Source organism: Manis javanica, chromosome 7, assembly GCF_040802235.1.
Source record: "Manis javanica isolate MJ-LG chromosome 7, MJ_LKY, whole genome shotgun sequence".
Lineage (NCBI taxonomy): Eukaryota > Metazoa > Chordata > Mammalia > Pholidota > Manidae > Manis > Manis javanica.
Window position 1 is genome coordinate 16641039 of NC_133162.1, and position 22612 is coordinate 16663650.

The 22612-nt window shown below is 48.7% G+C and overlaps 1 protein-coding gene across 5 annotated transcripts in view; it reads right to left on the reverse strand.

Moving 5' to 3' along the window:
* Nucleotides 1–5315: 5315 nt before the first annotated feature.
* VTI1A (vesicle transport through interaction with t-SNAREs 1A) overlaps nt 5316–22612 on the reverse strand; it is a 324481-nt gene continuing 307184 nt past the window's right edge. For 4 of the 5 annotated variants that reach the window (XM_017677977.3, XM_017677974.3, XM_017677978.3 and 1 more), the window contains one exon: nt 5316–8643. Coding sequence is in view for 3 of the 5 variants with exons in the window: in XM_017677974.3 (XP_017533463.2) it covers nt 8550–8643 (94 nt within the window). In the remaining 2 variants the exon portion in view is untranslated. Of the gene's footprint in view, nt 8644–13042; nt 13209–22612 lie in introns of all 5 variants that reach the window. The other variant, XM_017677973.3, reaches the window with a different exon arrangement.

Below are 22612 nucleotides of genomic sequence, written 5' to 3' on the forward strand. Positions count from 1 at the left end.
GGGTGATTTTGAGCAAGTCTCATCCACTCTCTGAGCCCCATTTCCCCATCTGCAGATGAGCAGGTTGTCCAAAACTGTCCCTAAAAGCCTGCACAGCTTGAGGGTTCCATGAACCTGAGCTCGTCCGCCCGGTTGGCTTTTGCCATCCAAAGTGTTGTCCAGGTGGCCAGCATGGAGCTCGAGGGCACAAACCCACATTTCCTCATTTCAAAATCCTGCTCTCCCTGGCTCTGTGGTTTTGTCTTCTCTCGCACAGGAGCCAGGGAGGCCTGTCTGGAGGCTGGGAAGGTGAAGCCACCTCTGTTGGGACACCAGCCTCCTCCTGTCCCCAAATCAAAGTTTCTCCACTGTCTGGAGCGTGGTGGGGGAGGAGGGTGCCCAAATCAGCCATGTGCCCAAATATGGATTCTGCTTCCTGCATATGGGGCACAGGGAAAGGAGAAGGGGAGCGAAGCCTTTGAAAAGTGTCTCCTGCTCCCTTGCTCAGCACTTCACCTTGCCACAAGCCCAGCCACACTCCCGTGGTGCACCTCTTAGCCAGGCCGCAACTTTTTCCCTTTTATGATATTTTGGGTTCCCAATTGCCTGCCAAGCCAAACCTTTACTATTTAATAGGCAGAAAAAAGAAATCCTCTTAGTCAGTCCCGGTCTAAATGGTCCTCATTCCTGTCCCCCGCCTCTCTTGGGCTGGTCCTGGATGCGGGACCAGGGCTGATGAGGACTTACTTGAGGGCAAGTGTCAACTCTACTTACACTCCAACGTGGCAATTTTGCTAATGGAGGTGTGGAAGTTGCAAGGAGGAAGGAGCACACAGCACTCTTGCTGGAGAGGGTCTGCGGAGCCGTCATGGAGATGGGGCATCAGGGGAAGGTACCAGGGGCAGTGCTACTGCAGTGTGGCTTCCACACCCAGAAAGTGACTTGCCTGTCATCAGACAGCGAGTCAGGACAGTGGGGATGGAAACGGCCTCTGACATCCAGCCCTAGCGCTGCGGGACTGTCTTGTTTTCTTATCTATCCTCTTGCCATGTATCTTTGGGGCCTGGAACATAGTAGATGGTCAATAAATATTTATTGAAAAGATGAATAAATATGGTTACACCTCTCAAACTTCAAACAGGGAAAAGTTTGATTATTCAGAGGTCTTGTTGGAGGCAATAATGAGCTCACTGAAGCCATGCAGCTCTCTTTTCCTTGTCATTTCATGAGGGGTGGGCTTGGATGAGGAAGAGGAGACAGAAATCAAGCAGAGAGAGGCCCTGAAGGTCACTATGTCCCCGCTGTGCCAAGAGTCCTGGACAGGCAGCATCGGGAGGTCTGCTCAGGGTACAAGGGATCATTTGGCTCTTCCCCAAATGCCAAACTGTGCAGGCCTGGGCCTTCTCTCACCTTGGCAGGGAGGGGGCGAGACGGGCTTGAGCAGCACGCCTAGGGAAGTCATTGGCTGGACCCCAGGGTTGGCTGTTGTAATGCCGTGCCCAACCTTTCTGCTTTCTCCCCTTCTCAGCAAGAGCACTACTGTGGGGTGAGCCAGAGGACACTCAGCCAGTTAGCCCTCCTCGGCAGAGCCCATGTGTTCTCAGACCTCTGGTGTTTGCCCAGGTGGCGTGGGCCCTGCCAGTGTGTGGGGAGGCTTCTCGGGCAAGGCGGTGTCCCTGGGAACCCATCTGTTACCCAAAAAGGCAGCTGATCCCTTGAGAAGTCTCCAGGAAGCTGGTTCCAGGGAACCATGGCCCCCTTCCCTTGTACCTCTTCTCCCAAAGACCAGTAACTGCTCCCGTGAGGAGTGGGTCTCTCTCACCACATCCAAAATCTGCCCTTAGTAATGGGTCAGTCAACCCACCCAGAGGGGTCAGTGGCTAATAGCACTGAAGCGGCCTCAGGGAAAATGAGCCTGCATTTTTCCAGGGCTCAAGGTCAGAAACCAGAGGGGTGAATATTTGAAGGTAGGATTTCAGGCATCTACCAGACCAGAGGGTGTCATGGTGTAGGGGCCTTGCTGACCTTACAGTTGTACAGCCCTCACAGGGCTAAGGCCACGGCCACTTCTAGTGTCCAAGAGAAGCAGATGAGGGAAGGGGCTAGTGTGGCCAGAGCCTCCAGGAGTAGGGCTGGTTCACCAGCCTACGGCTAATGCTTCTCCATGGAATTCAGAAATAGCCCCCACCCCAGGAGGTAACAGATTCTAGCCACATTCTCGGCTCCTCTCCCGTCTGAAGGGGTAAGACACGGAAAATGAACACGAACATGCAGTACAGCGGGCCATCATGCTTAGCCCCAAACCGGGCATAAAATAGGCCTCTACAGTGTCAGCTGAGGGTGCCTCTGTGCCCTGGGTCTTTGGCAGAGTCTTCTGGAGAGAAGCTGGAGCCTGAGGATGTATTCATCCTCAACTCTGTGGGGCCTCATCATGCAAAAAACATTTCTTTCCAACCTGGGTACTTTTCCAAGTAAAGTAACTTAAAAACCAAAAAGTTAAGGCAACAAAGCAGCGCTGAGCTAGAGAAGGGCCTTGGGCACCCCCCCCACCCCGCCCACTCTCCAAACCAGTACTGTCCCCTCCTGAGCACACCTGAGGGAGGCCGGGGGAGGAGGGGAGGGAGGTGGGCTCTACTGAATGGTGCCTGTCTTGCCCCCAGGAAAAGAGTAGGCAGCTCTCAGCAGAGGCGTGCCTGCAGCCGATCAATATGGGCTTTGGGGCCGCTGAGCTATTATTCACGCCAAAGGGCCTTGTTTGGATGAAGGCAAGGAGGGGGTGCGTGAGTTCACAGAAGCACAGTCCAGAGCCAGCTTCTTGGCATTTCCCCCCTCTGTGATGCCTTCGTTATTTATGTAGCACAAGTAACGAGATGGTTCAGGATGAGGAAGTGTTTTCCCCGCAGTGTGAGCCCCATGAGGCATGGGAATGGGGGCTATGCTGGGGTCCCAGGACATGGGCGCCCTGTCTTTCCCCTCCCATGGCTCTCCTTGAAGGAGGGCAATGATGGACCCAGGGTGGCACCAACTGGGCCAACTTGCCTGCCTCACCCTCTTGACTGACTTTTCCCTGGCATGAGCCCCCCTCACCACACTCCTTATGCCCTGGTGCTGGGGAATCCACCCGCAGCCTGTGCACCATGGGCTCTTTACCTCCTCAGGCACTCCCACCTGCCCTGCCATCTTGGTTGGCCTACTCGCCTTTGATAAGCTGGCGCTGGGACATTCATCTTGTCGTTGAGCTGGAATCCCAACACACACAGGCAGTCTCTCTCAGCATTCGCCGTGTCTTCCATTGTCCACAGCAGGAGAGGCCCCTGACTGGCTTCATCACCCATTTCCGAGCCCTGTATCCAGCCTGGGCTCCAGGCACACACACCATTTTCCTGCCTGTGCCTGGCTGCCTTTGGTTACCCTTCAGTATCTTCCTTCTTGGGGGTGCAGTGCTTGTGGCTTTAAGAACTTTTCTGAGCTGTCCATGCAGTCACCTGCCCCATTTTAAAATGGGTGACATCCTGTCTAGGAGCCAGCTGACTAGTCCCACTGTGTGGACAGCCTCTGGCAGATACCACTGATTTGAGCCTGATGAACTACAGGCAGAGTAAAGCCATATAAACAAGAATACTTCCTGTGGTCTAGTTTAAGGTTAATGAGTTACAGCACAGGGTGAGGTGGAGCTTGAGGGTTGGCATTTTGCCTCAGGCAGTACCCTTACTGGTGTCTCTGGGTGTCAGACTGGGGATGGCTCACCAGAGCTCCCCTTCCTTCTGGGAAAATGACTCGGAGCTTGCCTTTTGCTGAGGCATGGAGTCTATTCCAAAGGTGGTGTGGGTAAAATTGCAATATTTCCAGAATCTCTCACCTGGCCTTAGTGCATCTGCATATCAGTAGGTGTTTCCAAGGGGTGGCAGGCTGCCATATGGATAATTTGGAGCGGATTGGAATTGAGGCTCGAGATCCCCAGGCCCTGGTGCATCTGCTGTTTCCATGCCCACGTGCTCAGTGAGGCTTGATGTCAGGCCTTGACTGGCTCATGCCCGCTGGACTGGCCCCTCGTGTGCCACGGCTCCCGTAGTAACATTTGTCCTTGGGTAGGTGATGCTGAGAGATGCTGTCTGAGCGAGAAGCACTTATCATCCCTCTCCTTCACATCTGTGAGGTAGCTGCTCAAAGGGTCTGTCTCTCAGGATGGGTTAATGGGAGTAAAACAGGCTAGGAGAAAAGCACTTTCTGTGCCCTGACATTGACCAGAGCACCTCAGCCATGGGAATGCCAATGACCCAGGCCTCTAGGGTGGCGTCCATGGTTATGATCCAACAGGTGGCTGGGTGCAGCCAGCAGTTACAGCATGGAGAATGCCACTGACTTCTGACCTGGGATGGTGATGATGATGGAGCTTCTTCCCCTCGAGCTCACAGCTCATGGTGAAACTCATCCTTTCACCATTGGAAAAAAGGTGGAAGGTCAGTCCCAGCAAAGCATCGCTCCTGTTGTCTACAAGGGAGATACTGTTTGCAATGAGCTCACTGACCACACAGAGACGCCGCAGACATCGCCCATCAGGCCCTCCTTGCACCAGCCAGTGGACACACAAGGGTTCCTTTAAGAAGTCCTTAGTTCCTCTCGCTCCAGATCACAGTCCTGCAACCACACACTCAGCTAGATGGGGAGGCAAGTGGACCAGAGACAGGGAACTCACAGCTGTTCCCCTGACACCAGCCCCAGCCACAACCAACCAACGGCTTGGCTGTGGATACACATTTCCCCCAGGAAAGCCACCTCCACTCCCGAGTGCCAAGTGCCCCACTCGGCTAACAGTTCACACTAAGGAGTTGAGGAAATCATGGCTTGGAGTTAATTCCCAGCTACGTAGACAAATGTCTATAAATATTTATGATGGGAAATTTCATTATTTAAAAATTCTGCTCTAAATTTCCAGCTAACTCCATGAAGAAGGCCTGCTGAACAGGTTGCAAATTAAGAACAATTATTTTCCTCTTACTGCATTTGAATAGAACTTACAGCTAAAGTCATTTAAAGGGGTTAACATCCACCTTAATTAAATATTAAAGTGTGCCGTACCTGCTGCTATTGTTGCCCCTTCGAATAAGATATAACCTATTTTTGACAAGTTTTCATCTTTCTCTGTGGAAGACGCTACATGAAATCAAATCAGCGGCAAAGAGGAGAGTAATGAATAATCTATTTCATATTCCAACAGAACCCAGAGCTCCAAGTGGAAAAATATTCAGTCAGATGATGGCAAGAGGCTGCTGGGGTACCACATGACACAGCTGATGTTTAAATAATAATAATAATAAAAAGCAATAAACAAATCATTAGCCCTTAACAGTTGTTTAATGCAATTTGTTAACGGACGTAATGGTGGGGACTAATAATGAAAGAAAATAAAAACGTCTAAACAGGCGCCAAGTTGCTGGCGATGCGCAATTATTTCCTTGTCAAGTTTTTATGATTTAATGAGCCCCTCTGGGACTGACGGCTGTCAGTCAGTCGTGACTTTTTGACACCATTACAACTTCAAATACAGCAGCAGGCAGGCTGTTTTCCTCGGATTTGAAATACCGAAATGATCTGACAGTTTTAAAGAAAAGATGTGCAAAAAAAAAGAAAAGGAGAAAGGGAGGGAGAGAAAGACAGTTGCTTTCCTTTCTTTCTTCATACCCCCCTCCCTTCTTCTATGGGGTAGATAATCTCTGGATGCTGTTTGGTAATGAAAATCCAATCACTGAGGTCATTATCTGATGAGGTTTTTGGAGCAGGCAGGCTTTCTTCCCCCTCTTTATTTCTTTACTTAATGATAACCCTCAATGGGCTTGCCCCGCATGGGACGGCCAGAGCCGTACAATTTTGTTCACCATTAATTTCAGCCTTTGAAGCTCAGGGCTCAGAAGCAGTGGCAAAGCAAACCCCCCACCAAGCTGGTTCCAAAATAAGACAATCCAGCCTGCCTTAAACAGAATAGCAAATGGCCTCCCGGCCCAGGCCTGGCGGCTGACGTCAAGCCCACTGCATTTGCACGCGTTCACCTTCAACGTGGAACATTTAAAAACTCTTTACAACTTAAGAGACTTTAATTAAATTGCTTTTGATTCTGGAGCACGGTGGCATCAGCTTTATTTATTCCGTCAGGGAAACTGTTGAGTCTCTATGAATTTTATATGGTGAGGGCTTCCTCCCCATCTTTCTCCTTATCCCCTGCCCCCCTCCAACATCATTTTGAACAAAGGCTCCCAACTTTAGAAATATTCATCTATCGAAGTCTACATATTAAGTTCTTAGATCCTTTCCCAGATCCATGCCCTGCTTCAAATCTGTGGGTTCTCTTCCTTCCCCAGAGGGGCAGGGAAGGAGGGAGGACAATCTGTCTTCCTCGGAGCTCCCCAGGAGGGCCAGGCAGGGGTTCCGGGGACTTTGGACCACTGTCTACGAAGCGCTCACGACCCCAGTCCAGGGGTTCACTCCCGAGGTGGGTCTGAGGGGGCTGTTAGGCTAAGGGTAATCTGTTCACATTCCTCCCACTCTCAAGGCTGAACTGGGGCAAAATCTGAGACAAGAGCTGCAAAAGAGAACTGGAAAGATAAAGCCATTGGGAGGTGAGCAATGTGCTCCCTCCTCATTCATGTATTTCAACATATATGCAAGGTTTTAGTGAAATATTTAGAAGCCAGCAAGGTTAGATGATCAGATCAACCCTTGGGAAGGGTCTGGAGGCATGAGGTGTAGCTGGCTAACTGGTTATACATTCTAGCTAAGAGGAACCGTTTCGAAGGAAGCCACCACAGAGTTTGGTATAATTCTTCCCCACCATTAGTGTTTCAGAATGAGAAGGAGGTTGTTTGTTTCCTTGCTTTTTAATGGTTTCTTAGGTGTGTTTAGCATGTGCAGAATTGCATTATCAGACTAAAAGCTTCTTGCTGAGCTAGATCCTTTAAGCTGATAGGAAAATGAGCCCAGCCTTCTTATTCCTTCACTGCGCTTCTTCTCTCTGCCAAAATCCCAAACCATCCCTGAGAAATAAAGGCTGCAGCTTTATTCACACAGTACTAAATGATTTAACTGAAGACATCAGGCCCTGGCCTGTTGCGATAAGTACAATTTCTCCGGTGGATTTTGCCATGCTGCATCCATCCACGTGATCTCAACCCGTGGGCACGGGCGGTTAGCATTATTAATGAAGGGAACAGGTCTGCTTTTCAGGGATTCAGAGATTCTAACTGTATTCAAAAGATAGCACAGACCCTGTAAGTGTCTATGAAGTCTTAAGAAGAACACACTTGCTTTATGACTAGGGGGAAAGTGACCTCAGCTTGGGCACCTTTAAGCCTGATGATAAGCGAATTCATTTTGAACACAATTCCTGGTTACCTTAGACAGAAAGAAACCAAAGAAAATCACAAAGCAGGTTAGAGGTTTGAATACACAGTGAATTCACGAAGGCTGCACCAACGTTTGTTAGTAAAAACTGTCCTTTTGTAACACACTGCAGTCCCTTCTTTTTTGAAAGGAGGTTAGTGAACATTTTCCACAAAGTTTATTTCTTGTGGCTCATTTTCTAGCACTGATTCTACCATATTTATAATCACATTTGAAATTTCACACTGACTGAGTCACGTTCTTGCTCTCCCTGAAATATTCATGTTCTCTCTACAGACCAGAATGGGTGTGGGGAGAACCCTGTCAGGCCTTCTGCATGTATGAGGGCTGCGTTTGGCAGTGCAAATACTAAAACCGAAAGGACACAGGAATGCTTACATAGGTCTTGGGGAGGAGGTCACAATTAAATACCATGCCCGGGCACACTTTGCCAGCAAATTCTGGGGACTCTGGAATTTTTGGAAGGTAAGGAAATATTTCCTGTAGCCAGTATCAAAGTTGTGAAAAGTAGGTATCAGGCAGGCTCAGCAAAAATATTCTTAGCATGTAAGAAAAATTATGTATAGAAAAACAAAGAAAGTGCTAAGTCAATTTCCCGCACAAGGGACATTAAATACCCACCTTTACAATGAAAGCCCTCAGGCAGGTTGACTGTATTCGTTATGCCTGGGCAGGAACAGGGCTGGTTTGCTGGAGTTGGTCACTGGCTCTGGCCCCTGCTTTTCTTTGCATTTTTATCTTCAGACATCACAGAAGGGCAGTTCGATGACACAAGGTATGTGACAGCCAGCACAGTCCATCAGAAGCCCCTGTGACTGACTCATCACGCCCTTTCCCAAACCATGGCCCCTGACACGTCCACAGGCAAGGAAGGATGTCACCAAGGCTATTTTGGTTAGTAGGTGAAATTACCAAAAGGCAAATAAACATTCACCTTTCTCTCTAAAAAACAAAAAACAAATCTGGACGAAGACAAACCTAGAAAAGGAAACCAAACCACATGCAAACAGGAATAGAAAACATTTTTACACTCTTTGCACTTCAGCTGAACGGTGGTGAGAGAGAGGGAGGGTCATTCAGGGCCTGTCAGCGCAGAAGAATGATTCATGTGACCATTTTGTCTTAATTACTCAGAACAAGTCATTGCTGCTGTTTCTCAAGGAAGAGCAGATACATCAGTGTCTTCTCACAGAAAAAGTGATTGCCATCAGGATGGTGGCGACCAGGACGATGGCCAGGACGACGACCAGGATGCGGTTCTGGATGATTCTAGGAGAGAGCAAAGGCAACAGAACAAAAGTCACACAGAAAGACGGAGGACATTCTGACAAGGGTCATCCTAGACCAAGGTGCTAATCAAAAGATGGCTTCACAGGTGTGGGCGGAGAGCCCGGTGTGGGGTGGGGCATGTCTGCGTGCATGTGCGTATGCACGCACGTGCACCCATGCAGCTTTCGTGTGTGTGTGTGTGTGTGTGTGTGTGTGTGTGTGTGAGTGTGTCCATGCAGCTTTTTGGCTCTACAAATAATCCATGAGGACGCGAATGACTCCGCAGAGATCATCATCCTACACCTGGAGAAATGCTTACTGCAAAGCTAAGCGAATCAAATGGCTTTCTGGGCTCGGAGTACATGTACTGATCTTTAAGCGATCAAGGGCCCCACGTGAGCTTCTCTTTTTAATTTAAAATGTGAGACAAGCCTCTTTTTTTTGCAGTTTTCCTGATAAAGTAAGAGACTCCAAAGAAACACATGTCAGTAAGGTACTTACCTGTACAAAAATACCCGGAGAAAAGTAAAAGGGAGATTTAGGAAGAAAAGGACAGGATAAAAAAGCAAGTGTCAAAGTTACAGCTCCGGCTGGGAACCCGTGGTCTGTCGCTGGGGCTCCCTGCTCTGTTATACTGGGAGGAAACGTGACGTTTGCTCCATAACAAGAAGAGATGGAAATGAGCAATAACACAAAGCACTGGAGCGTTTCGTTGGCTCTGGCTGGGGGGCCCCCACCTCTAGGGACTCCAGCCCCCCCACCCCAGCTCTGGCTCTGCCAAATGCTCATGGGGAAGCGGGAGCTTGGGAGAACCCGCGTGGGGATGCGTGCTCCACGATGCCTGCCGAGAGCTTCTGACGAAGTTGTTTCAGAATTTGTTACCTCATTCTGAGAAAAGAGGTCGAACACCAGAATGCTTTGTTGAGACTTTCAAAGGGAACCTGGGTCAAACTGCGTCACCCATGCTCCCCCCACAGAACCGACCACACAGAAATAGAGACAGTGGTTGGCGCCCTCGCCGGCTGTGCACCTGGCTAAGACCCCATAGCAAACTCCATCCACCCGTCCTCCAAATATCAAGCAGAAAATTTCTGCTGCCTTCGTCTAGACACAACACTGCACGGGGGCTTCCACAGGGAGGAGATAGGAGGGATGAACCAGGCCCCCCATTCAACAGAGACCCCACCCTCCTACTTTGGATCTTCACAAAGAAATCTTTGCAGGGAGTTCAAAGCCTTTTCAGCTTCTGGCTGAGTTTCTTTCCTGGAAGGATGATGACATCCTCTCACCCACCCTGTCCTTCCCCAAACCTAAATGGATGGCTGGACACGGTCACATCAGGCAAGCCCACTCCCTTGTGGCCCCCTGGAAGGACTGGCTCCCTCTCTTCCTGACAGGTTACAAAATGATCGCATTTGCTGACACGTCTTCCGCAAAACTGCTTTAGCCTGTGTCCACTTTCCTCGAAGGAGATGAATGATCCGCTCGGCCCTCATTTATCACGTAAGGCTCAGCGAAGATCTGTCTCGTTTGTTTCTCCCCTTCCCCACTAGAAAGGCTGTGCCCCAACATTAATTATTCTGCGATGACAGCTAATTCAGACTTCACAGACCATATTTGTTCGGGAGGCAGGAACATTCTCTGTCCCCAAAATAAATAAATAAAAATGGGACTTCACGGCTTGTTAAAGTGAGGCTAATTATGAAACGCTGATCGGTGCTACTTGGTGGCTCGATTTAAAACCCAAATTGATTTTTTCCCCTTTTCTCTGGAAGGGGCAGAAGTCTTCAGAACGGTCTCTACACATCCTGTTTGCCCAAGTCACTGTCACAATCTGTATTTACCACAGTCAACAGCTTCAGACTTGCAAAGAAAATCAGCAAAATTGAAACTCAGCAGTGAAACAGATTAAAAGCAAGAAAACTCTTTAAAATTCTGCCTTAAGTAATATACGGTAGTGTGTCTCTTGGCTGACAACCATTTTATTTGTGGGTTGAGGGCCCCAAGGCATCCATGACGCTAATTTATAAAGGATTAACTGTGGGTGTTACTTGTTAATCTGAGGCATGGTTAGAAAAATGAAAACATGGGAATCCCTAAATCCTCAGCTCTTCCCTGGCCTTCCTAATTGCGCTTCATCTCAAAGCAAAGAGGGGTGATCTTTCCTAACAGTTTGTATCTTAATTCACGCAGCACACAGCCCATCCCCAAACAGCCTGATGTCACTACTGGGTTGCAGACATTCAGAAAGACCAAATTGTCCACCGCCGGGTTGGTGTGTGACCTCTAACCCCATCACACAGCACAGTTGCTGGTACACAGGAACTTAAAAGAGAACTGTCCAAAGTATGATAATGAAAGAACCCAGCCACCATCATTGTAATCTTTCCCTTCAAAGGAGAATGGAGAAAAAAAATCTGTGCACATTTAATTTGCAGGAAAATCTCAGGGAGTTTGCGCAGAAAAGGTTGAAGTTGAAAGCTGAAGTAAATTCCCAAAGATAAACTTCATACTTCGGTGCCTTCTCAGTGCGCTATCGGGTCTTCTCCCTGAAACTTGGAAGGAATGGGCCTCACAGACCTGAGGCACACGCTGGCAGTGGGAGAAGTTGGCAGGAGAGAGCACTTGCTTTCAAACCAAAGACTGGCAGAATTCTGGGATGAAGCGGATAGTGGGGCAAGAGTTGGAGCGGACGGGGCTGAAAGTGAGCTTGGCTCTGGCTAGGCTATCAGCCCTGCTTTGGTCCTCAAAGGTACTGGACACATACAGTGTTTCTAAGGACTAGAGAAGTTAGCTGTTGGGCCTTGTGGCTAGGACCCTGCCAGCCTGGATGGAGGGCAAACACAGGCTGGCCCTGGTGGGCCCCATCTGTGAGGAAGCCTGGAGTACAGTCACAGGCACGGCTGCTGGCAGGTATTGCTGTAGGCAAAGCAGAAGGGAGTGTAGAGGTTGGAGGGAATCAGCAAAATAAGCCAGGAAGAGGGGAGGTCCCAGCGAGGGAGCCAGAGAAGGAACTTCGGGGAAGCCCAAAGTAACTCGCTTCTAACTCTGGGCTGGGATGAGGGGGTGCTTTATGTTCTACTAGGTCTGCAGCAAGCAGTCTTAATCTCCCTTTTGAAAATGCAAAGTGTGTTTACCCAGTAAATAATTTAAGAAAGAATATACACTTGAAAGAAGACATCCATTGAAACAGCCAGGCTAAATTGCCTCCAGGCAAAAACTTGTGCATTTGCATGCTGCATTCTATTAAGTGAGCACACTATGGCTTTAAAAGAATGCAGAGCCAAATTAAAAGGAATGTGGGCCCGAAACATCAAGGATTCTCCAAGTTACATTATGAATCACAGTGCTGTTGATACAAGATGAATTAACCATTTACTTTGAGGCTGAACTCACAAAGTACTATTGAAAATACTGATCCCTGTGTGGAACCTAGGGAGCAGCTAATTTTTCCATTGCCCGTCTCCTCCCCCTCTGGAAACAAGCTCGTGCGTGTGGCAGCAGGAATCACAGAAGACTGGTTAAAGGGAAGTGGGCGGGCACCGCACCTGGCACAGTTCTCTACTCTTGCTTGAGGAGGCCGGGAATTCCACTGTAGCAGGCGTTACCAATGTTCGCCAGTATCCAGTTTTCCTCTACTTCCAGGCACTGGGCACTTACCTGTCCCTTGATGTTAGGAGTGGCCGTATGCCCTGTTTTACTCAATTAAACATGAGCAAAAGTGCAGGGTGTCCCTTCCAGGCAGAGGCCTTTGACTCCCAGTGTCTGACTCTCCAGCCGGCTCTTCCTTTGCTGTTCTGATCTAGGCGGCTGCCATGTTCCAGGAATTCAGTTTTAGGTTGGCTGGTGGAGACTCCTGCTGCCTGGATCCCTGAGTCATCTAATGGAAGACCATTGTCCTGGAAACTCATCTGGACTCACTGTGGGTGTGTATTAAACCAACGATGTTTGGGGGTTGTCTGCTACTACAGCACAACACAAGCTACCCTGAGTGATACACTAACCATCCCCCTGACTTCTCCAACAAGGTTGGGCATCTGGCCAAGCCAAGTGAGCCTCTGGTTTAATATACTCCAGAAGCCATGGTATGATAAGGGCTGATATGACTTTATTTCTTTAAGAAGAGGTTTTTGTCTCATGGTTTTCAAAAGCTAGGATACTCTTCTGGGCCTACTTAGTCATAACACTTCTCACTGAAGACTTAAGAGCTTCTTCCAATTGTCACCAATGCCACTGTGTGTTGATGAATGTTTCAGCAAGCTAAGCTAGGTACTCTGCTTCCCACATATAAAAGACATATGTTGACTGCATTTGTTTCTCCGTTCAGAACATCTGACACTACCTCTAGCCCCCAGGACATAGAGATGACCTAGGCTGAGAAGGTTGGTGTGTTCCGTACCTCTGTCTACAGTGACTGGACCAGAAGCAGGCATGTGAACTAAATTAGTCTAGTAGAGTGGATCTCAGAAGTTTTGCTTGGGATCCTGAGTCGTCTGGACTGTGTGGTGTGTGGATGTTGGACCTGGATCTGCTGCAGCCATTTTGTTTCCATGAGGGAAGCCAGCCTAAGAAAGAAGCTGAGTTGAAAGAATGGCAGAGAAATGGAACCCCAATCCTGAAACGCTGTATCAAGGCACCCTTCCTTTGGAATTTTAGGTATATGAAAAAGTAAATTGACTTTATTTTGCAAGCCAGTTGGAGTTGGTCTTTTGGTTACTCGAGACCAAAAAGAATTTTTAGGTTGATTCACCCTGATTCCAAAAATGGGTTCTTTAGCTACAGCATATTTTCCTCACCTCTACACTTAGCACACAGTTTTCTGACTTTCTGTTTCTGTGCATTTTTCTCCCATAAAAGTGGACATTCTAGTCTCTGAATCACCTTTATCTTTTGCATTCCAACTACCTAAAGCAGAATTTTGCTTAGACATTCTCAAAAAAAAAAAAAATGCTTGCTAAATGCATGGATGAGAGACTCTACCTACATGTGTCCCCTTGAAGATCCATGTAGTATTCTTCCTGGTTTTTAAGGGCTGCTTGTAGGTAAGCACAGCATTAGGAGTTAACACCATCCTATTAAGGATGCCAGCAGTGTCCAAACCCTTTTACAAGTCTGCATTCATTAGCTGGAGAGTGCATGACACTCTATAGGTTCAGTGCCCCATCCTGTACATGCTTTCCCGCCTGGCCTACCAGGCCTGAATAATGATGCCCCACCTTTGGGGTCTGATAGATCCGTAACAATTGGTAGGACAATTAACAACCATGGGAGCATGGGGTAAACTCTGTGCAAAGGAGCTTATACCCATGTCTCTCTGGGAACTTCCTAAAAATAAGGGCCAAAGGAAAGGCTCTTTAAGTTTTATATCCAATTCAATTCTGGTATTCACTAGAAATGAAAACAGACCAAGGGAAATGGTTCACTGTTATCAGCCTCTAACTTTAATTTGAAGCATTACTTTCAAAGCCAGGTACATGGTTACCTCTGAGCTAGAGCTGTGTGGCTGTTATGCCACCTGATGATGCCCATCCAGTGTCTTCTATGTCCTGTGTCTTTGAAAGGGATCCCCAGCCTCACCCCAGCAGTTCAGGTGGGGCTGATTCTACTCTCTGATTCCATAGGCGAACATACTAGCCAGGCAGGCACAAATAATTAGAACTTTCTATCCCTTGCACAACTATTTGTTTAAGAATTGGTATGCCACCCAAGACAGATAGAGTCCTCTGGAGATTCTTTCTGGAACACCAAGAAAAAGGTATTCTCTTCCCTGGGGTTGACTGTAAGGAAAATGAAATTCTGGAGTGGCCAGGGACCATTCTCATTACCATGCAGGATGGGGGCCTACCTGAAGGATGCTAACGTGGAGGAACACTGAGCCCAGAGATGAAGATGAGACAGAGTCTTGGAAGCACTATTTGAACCCCTGTGTCCTGCATTATGCCTGAAACCTGAAGAGTCACATTTAAACTTCCCCATTATAGAAGCCACACAATTCCCTTTCGATTTGAACAAGTTTCGTTGGGCCTTCTCTCTCTCTCTCAGTTTCAATTATAATAATCACTAAGTTGAAGGGTGGCCCTATCCCCACACCCCACACACAGTCCCCAAATTCCTGTCCACCTGGATCCTCAGAATGTGACTTCATTTGGAAACAGGGTCTGTGCAGATGCAGCTGGTTAGGGATCTTGAGATAACACCATCCTGGATGTAGGGTGGGCCCTAGATCCAATGACTGGTGTCTTTATAAGAAGAGGAGAGGAGAGAGACGCGGAAGAGCCATGTGAAGCTGGGAGCAGAGATTGCAGCGAGGCTGCCACAAGCCAAGAACACCTGGGGCCACCAGCATCTGGGAGAAGCAAGGAAGGATACTGCCCGGGAGCCTTCAGAGGGAGCATGGGCCTGCCGACACTTGAATTTCAGACTCTGGCCTCCAGAATACATTTCTGTTGTTTTAAGCCACCAGCCTGTGGTACTTTGTTAGGGCTGCCCTAGGATACGAATATACAGAGTTCTTGGTTCTAGACCAGGATATGGACTAGGCCATCTCGCCTTGGCCCCCATGATGACCATTCCCTACATCTCCATTCCCTTCCTCATCACTGCATTGCACATTTGCTGTGGACCTGCACCAAGTCCTCAGAGGACAGGACAGTCCCAGTCTGGCTCACCGGGAGCTGTGCATACAGCTGTGGGGTTCACTGTCTTCAGGAGCTGTTGGTCCTTTCACCTCAGAATGAGATTTCCACTCCTGAACAGAGCAGGCAACTGCCCAGAGCCATGTGGGATGAGGGATCTGAGGGGGGGATACCCCAGAGCACCCGTGCTTCTGGAAGATAACCAGATGTAATCACTGGGCCAACTTTCTAAGTCATTCATAGTTCGCATGCCATTTACAGTTCATGTTTACTGACCTGAGTTTAGGAGTCGTCAGTTATTCGGGAGTGCTGAGGGATATGTTTTGCTAGGTAGAGAAACGTGCATACTCTCCAGCCAAGCACTGAGGAGACAGGTACAGTACCTGAGCCCCGGCATACCTTGGTTAGGTCCTGAGTGAGGGCTAGGGTAGCTTTACTCCTTTTCCAAATTTTGACTTAGTTTTGACAGGGATCAGCAAACATTTTTTACAGAGGGCCAGAGAGTAAATGTATTCATTCACCAGGATGCCATAAGAAAGTACCATAGAAATTTATTGTCTCACAGCTCTGGAGGCTGGAAGTCCAAGATCAAAGTGCTGGCAGACTGGTTCCTCCTGAGGGCTGTGAGGGAGAATCCGGGCCATGCCTTTCCCCCAGCTCCTGGTGGTTTCCTGGCAATATCTGGAGTTCCTTGGCTTGTAGATGCATCTTCTTGATCTCTGCTCTCATCTTCAAATGGTGCTCTCCCTGAGTGTGCATCTGTGTCCAAATTTCCCCTTTTTATAGGGACACTAGTCATATTGGTTCGAAGATCACCCTGCTCTAATATGCCTCATTTTAACCAATGATATCTATAAAGACCTTATTTTCAAATAAGGACACATTCTGTGGGGCTGGGGGTTAGGACTTCAACATGTGCGTTTGGGGGACAGGAGTGGAGAGGAGAGAACACAATTCAACCCATAACAGTAAGGATTTTAGGCTTTGTTCACCATACAGTATTCATAACTCAACTTGGCCCTTGTAGTATAAAAGCAGCCTTAGATCATATGTAAACAAGCGAGTATGGCTGTGTTCTAACACAACTTGCTTTACGGATACATTGGGATTTGAATTTCTTATAATTTTCAAATTCATATTTATTATTTTGATTTTTTCAACCCTTTAAAAATACAACAACCATTTTAATCCTGCGGGCCATGCAAACACAGGCAGCAGTCTAGATCTGGCCTGCTCTCTGTGGCCTGTCCATTCCTGGTCTAAGAGCTAAAAGCTATCCGAGGCTGGCATGCGTCTACTGGTTGACGTGGTGGTCTTTCAACTTGCACAGATGGTACAGCAGGTCTGGCTAAGACCCTCCAAAGGAAAAAAGGAATAAGAGTCCTTGTCACGTGGGAGCTTAAGGCATCGCAGTTACAGAGACCTGACAGCAAAGCTCGCAGCTGGAGTGACGCCAGGGCCGGGACAATGTACTGTGCCCACAGTCCTGGGCTTGCCTGGGGTGACCTGGAGCGGTCACTCTGTGACACTCGGGTTTCCGTTTCTTCCCAAGCAAAACCAGCCAGCTCTCCAGCCACCCCAGGGAGAAAAGAATTAGCTCATTAAAGCTTAGAAAGCACTTTGGAAATGTCAAAGCCTTTTACATGTGTGCGGTCAGCAAACAATTCTATGAAAGAAGGTGCCATTTCGGGAGACTAGAGGCAAGTTGTCAGAGGTCAGCCTGGGAAACTTGCAGTGGCCAGTTTGGAAGGTGGAGGCGGGAGTCCCAGAAGCTGCTGCCCCCTCAGGTCCTTCAGGCTTCTTGTGCCCACAGACCAGTGTCTCTCTTGGCTTCCTGGGGACATTCTGCCCAGCAGAGCCGAGTCTTCTCTTTGAGGTTGCGGCATAAACATCAAAAGCGAAGGAAGGGTGTCCCACTGGCTGGCTCAGGGACACCTTCCTAGCCTGGGAAGGCACCAACTAGTACCCGTCAAAGCCCACTGTTAAGTCTGGTGGGTTTTGATCAGTGATATGTAGTTACATTGCACTCTATGTGGCCAAAAGTGTCCATCCAATTTCAGCCTGGGCACAGAGGCTGTGCCATTCTTAGATACGGGCCTGACCATGGCAGGGGGCCTGAAGAGTGGCTTTGCTGGCTGCCAGGCTTTCCAATAGGATCAAGGCAGTTCACTTCCATCAAAGGGCGTGGAAAGAACTTGAAGAGAATTAATACGGAGGCTCTAGAAACGCGAGGTATATTTAATCCCTCACAGGTTTGAAGACACGAGAGCTGGAAAAGGTCTCCACACCCCACCCTAGTTTGATTCTTCATTTCAGAGCTGAGGACCCCGAGGCCCAGAGAGGTGAAGGGACATGTCCCAGGTCAACCATCTGGGTCCCAGCAGGTCCTCAGACCCCCAGAGCCCTTCTCACGTGACTGTAATCAGCCTCATCTGGCACCATGACGGCAACGGCACACGTGGCAATTCCAAACAAGTCTTCTGATGATTGGGACCATTCAACAAAATCATGGAACACAACTCAAAACCTGTCAGTGGTCTCCACCTCCTCCTGAGCCGAACCCAGTCCCACTTCCATATAAAATGAAGAGGAATACGGGGTGATTGAGAACGTGGTTCCCAAACTTCAGGCTGAAGCCAAAGCAAGGAAGAAAAGCAGCAGAGAAGGCTTCTTCTATTTCTTGACAACAAGATCACTCCATGTAGAGGACCGCCCTTTCCTCCGAGGTTGTGTCCTTTCCACTGGTGTTCAGAGGTCCTTTATTTTCTGGAGTGATGGTGAGAGTGCGTGGCAGGTTTTCCCCAGCGTTCTTACTTGAATGTTGCAGATGTACTCTCTCCTTGGAAATTACTCTCTCTTGCTTGGCAAAGGAAGTGGATATCCTCAACCAGTTCTCTAAAAAAGTAAAAAGTCCCACTCCAGGAAATGTGGAAGTTTGTGAACCCCGGAGCTAGAAAATCCCACCAGCTGTACTCTCTGGTGATTCTGCCTCAGGCCTCTGCGGTGTGATGCCGTGGGGACAGTGGCAATGTCAGTGACAGTGGGGACGGCCTCAGCAACACCAAGCCAGTTCGTGTTACCTGAGCGTTGACTCTAGCTAGGTGCTCTTCTGGCTTTTTCTACACTTGGTTGAATCTTCACAACAATCCAATGAGGTGGAGATGATCAACAACCCCATTTTTACAGAGGAGTAACCTGAAGCCCCAACCCAGCTCTCCAGTCTTATTTTCCACCCCTGCAGGACACACCAATAATAAAGTGGCCATTTACTTAACCTCTGTGCCTTATGTTTGCTAGCAGATGCCCCTTGGTTGTTTGAAGGGGGTGGGGGTCTTTGATATATTCATCTTTATAATCTTGTATCTATAAGTAATTGGGTATGCAAGTTAGAAGTACAGAATGCTAATTAACCAAGTGAGCTCTTCCCTTACCGCCTCACGTAAATACACAGTCAAGTATTAAGGTAATATTTATTTTTATTCAGTAGCATATTTCACCAGCTTTCTTCCATCACTGGCACATTGGCTGTGTCCTTTCTGTCCCTCTTTTCTAGGTAAGTGCATGATCCCCTGGTCCCTCACCAAATCTAGGGACAGAAGGCAAGGGAATTGTCCTCTGGAGGTGGCTCACCAGTGTCCATTCCCCAGTGACCTTGTACCACACAATTTTTTATTATGTGTACACCCCCTACCATACAGATGAGGGGATATGCTATGGAAACATGCCAGGTCTGCTCAAGATTTAATTTAATGCATCTGCTGGAATAGACTGCTAGACAGAAAAGAAAGTCGGGTGGGACAATTATCTATACTCACTGTGTGATCTTGGGGAAGGAGTAAATGTCTCTGTTCTTGAACTTAGCCATCCTTGAAATAAAATAAAGGACTCTCTCCTAAGTATTCTCTGCATGGGGTGTGGGCAGCTATACAACTTCTAGACAGTCTTAAAAAGGCTGTCTTTTTCTGGTCTTGGATGTTTATTGTCCATGTGATGCCACTTAATCTTCACAATAATCCTGATTTATTAGGACCCGGATATGGTGTCTTAGGCCCACCCAGGGAGAAGGGAGGGTGCACTCCAGATGTGGATTGGTAGAGTTCTCTGGGCAAGGCAGACCGTCATTAGTGTCACGCCAGCATGACCCCCTTCCTGACCCCCAAGTTAGCTGGTTTTCACCCTCCCTTCCCCACCTCCTGCTGGGGGCCCTGAGGGAGGTGCCCTATTTCCAATGGTGCCACCTGTGCATTGCAAACTAACCACCCAGCTCCTCCCTGGCTACCGGACTCTTGCCCTCTTCACCCTCCAGAGAAGCCATGAACTACATTTGGGGAGAAGCCGATCAGTCACCTTCATTTTTTGGGAGCCCAACTGACTGATTCGAATCCAGGGTCCTCCACACACCAGCTGTGTCACCCTGGGTCAGTCACCTCATCACTTCTCTAAGGGTAAGTCTTTGTGACTGTGTTAGTGTGAAATGTCCTGTGGAGTGACGGTGATAGTAGATGGCAGTATTTCCCTGATGTGTTCTCTCCTTGGAAATCGCTCTTAATTGGCAAAATAAAAAGTGAACAATCTTCTATTTACTAATATAAGAAATCTGACCATTCCAAAGAAACAATGCTTCAGATTCCTCAGCAGAAAAATATGGCCAATAACAGCAGTACCTCGGTCAATGAATTACACAAATAAGTAAATGAGTTAATTCAACATGAAGTGCTTAGATCAGGGCCGGCAATAGTAACTGCTCAGTAAATAGCTATAATAATAATTATTACTTCACTCTTATTAATACTCATCCATCTCCACACCATGTGCCCTGAAATTCCCTCTTGTTTGGCTGGCCCCTACCCCAGTAGACAGTCCCCCACTTCAGGCGCTGCGGCCTGGAAATTCCTCTCAGGTCCTTGCAGGGCACATCCTGGCACTGGCCCTGATTTGCTTGTCTTGTGGCATCCAGGCTGAGCCACTCTCCCGGAGGTAGCTACTGAGTTACCCAGGAGGCAGAGGCTGCCCCTTCCAGCTCTCTGTCTCCTTGGGAACACCCCGTGACATTCAGGCTGCCTCCTCTGGAACATAGCTACTTGAGGTTCCATTGGTGGAGCCGCCCCACCCTTGGCATTTGTGATGAGCTGTAACATTATTATCCTGCATCATCTGATGTTAGATTCTTATCTCCTAATAGTCACAGAGTTACACCTTTTTTCTTCCCCGAGGTCAGGAAGGGGGAGACATTCTGGCAGAGGTTTATCAGCCACCTGCGTCTCCCTGTCAGCTCTGAGGGATGTGGAGTGGTCACATGGTCTCGATCGTGACACTGGAACTTCTCTCTCATCCAGACTTGGTTGTGCGACAAACTGAGTGGGACCAGTTGTAACTCATAGCCCCACTCTTCTCAGATCCTTTCCTTGTCCCTTTGTCACTTTGTTCCCACCATCGAGGCTGATGCCCGCTGCCATGCCAACCCCTGAAGGCTGGCTTTCTGGGTGCGGGGATTGGGGGGTGGAGTGGGGTCGGGGGTGGTGCACAGGCAGGACTCGGGGAGAGAGGGAGAGGGAAGCCGGGGTATTCCTCCGGTTCTTTGTCTGCCGGCTCCATAGCTCCGACTCCACAGGGGGCTTCTAACTGACAGGCCCTCCATGCTTCCGGCTCCCATCAGGTGGTTCCGGTCCTGGGCCCTGGGCACACTGCTCTTCCCTTTGTCCCTTCAGTCTGGGGTGGGACCTCCTGCTGATGCTAAGCCCTAGGCTGCTCTGTTTTCCAGTTTGGGGGGTGCATGAGTCACCCAGCAGTGTGCGCACTGTCTGCTCAAACTTAACGGAATCTCCTTCACAATCTTTTACCTTAAACTGATTTTACATACCTTAAAGCAGCATTAATCATTTTGGAGCAGGTGAACTCTGGGTTAAGAAGGCCTCTTCTGAAGGCTTCTGAATGGTAAGCAGAATGGCTGACTCAGTTCTTTGGAAGGGAGGAGGGTGGGGCAGGGGGATGATCAGATAGCAGGATCCCCAGGTTTGTGCAGGTGAAGCCACGGCCTGCAGGCCCGGGGATGCATGTTGTTCTAACTAAGAAAGGCATTCCTGTGGAGAGGGGTGCATATCCAGTCTGAGGGCTGCAGGCACCTGGAGAGGGGACCGAGAGAACCAGGAGTGCCTGCCCTTTTTCTGAACCGGCAGCCTGCTCCTGATTGCTAGTGGGACTCAAAGTGTGCTCAGCACTGCCACATCTGATTTGCCAAGAGAAGCCAGAACTTGTGTTCTTTCTGTGAAATCTTCCAAGTTTTAAATATTGGCAACTAAGTAAGTTTGGTAGTCAAAGAAAGCACATCTGTTTGGCAGGCACAGTGGCCTGTGGGTGTTCAGTCTGTGACCTTTGACTTCTTATTAAGGAACAACTAAAAGGAAGGGGTGGGTGAGTGAGAGCACCTCTGCCCTACTTCACTGGAGAGTCCCCTGGAGGCGGGCAAAGCTCAGCCCTCCTGACCCCCCAGAAGTCTGAAATTCAGCCTCGGCCTGAGCATCAACAACCAGGGCCCCGACTGATTACCTCCAACTTAGCCCATAACCAATTCCTGACCACGGGGCCAAAGGCCAGGGAGAGGGCAAGAGAAGCCTCAGACCAGCTTCTGTGTGCCCTGTGGACCTCTCACTAGGTGATGAAAAGCACAGGCAGAGGTCAAGGCTGGACTGCCCAGCTATAGCCCCCTTGACCTTCACAGTCTGCAGAATGCGCGGGAGAGCCCAGCTGGCTGTTCTCAAGGAGGATGGCGTACATGGTACACGCAATGTCTTACATGCCTGCAGGTCTGTAAGGGAACCCAAGCGGTCTCTATTGGAGGGTGAGGGGCAAAGAGAGGTTTGCAGGATGGCCTCTACTCCCAATCTGTTAAGAGAACTTGTGAAAAACAAGTAAATGTACCTCGGTTTTTCCATCTCTAAAATGGTAGGGAGTCATAAATATATGTGACTCAGGTACGCCCGAGGGCAGACATTGAGGACCATACAATGTTCTGATGAAAATAAAGACAATAAATTGCCAAGGAGTCGAGTGGCCTCTGAGCACTTTCTCAGGTCCTTCACTTAGCTGCAATGGGAAAAGCAGGCATAAGTTAGGAGGCAGCTTTATGGGGAGCCAAAAGGCAAGAAGGAACCACCCTTTTCTCTGTCATTCTTTGGAGGTACTGCCTTCAAGCTGCCTGACCTTTATTTTTACAAACGGATGGCGAGATCCACCCCCCTAACTGGCTACTGGACAACAGCAGGCACCTCATTACCAGCAGAAGGTGATGCCACTCCAGGTCCTCGGCAGAGGGTAGGACCTCAAACTGCCACTGA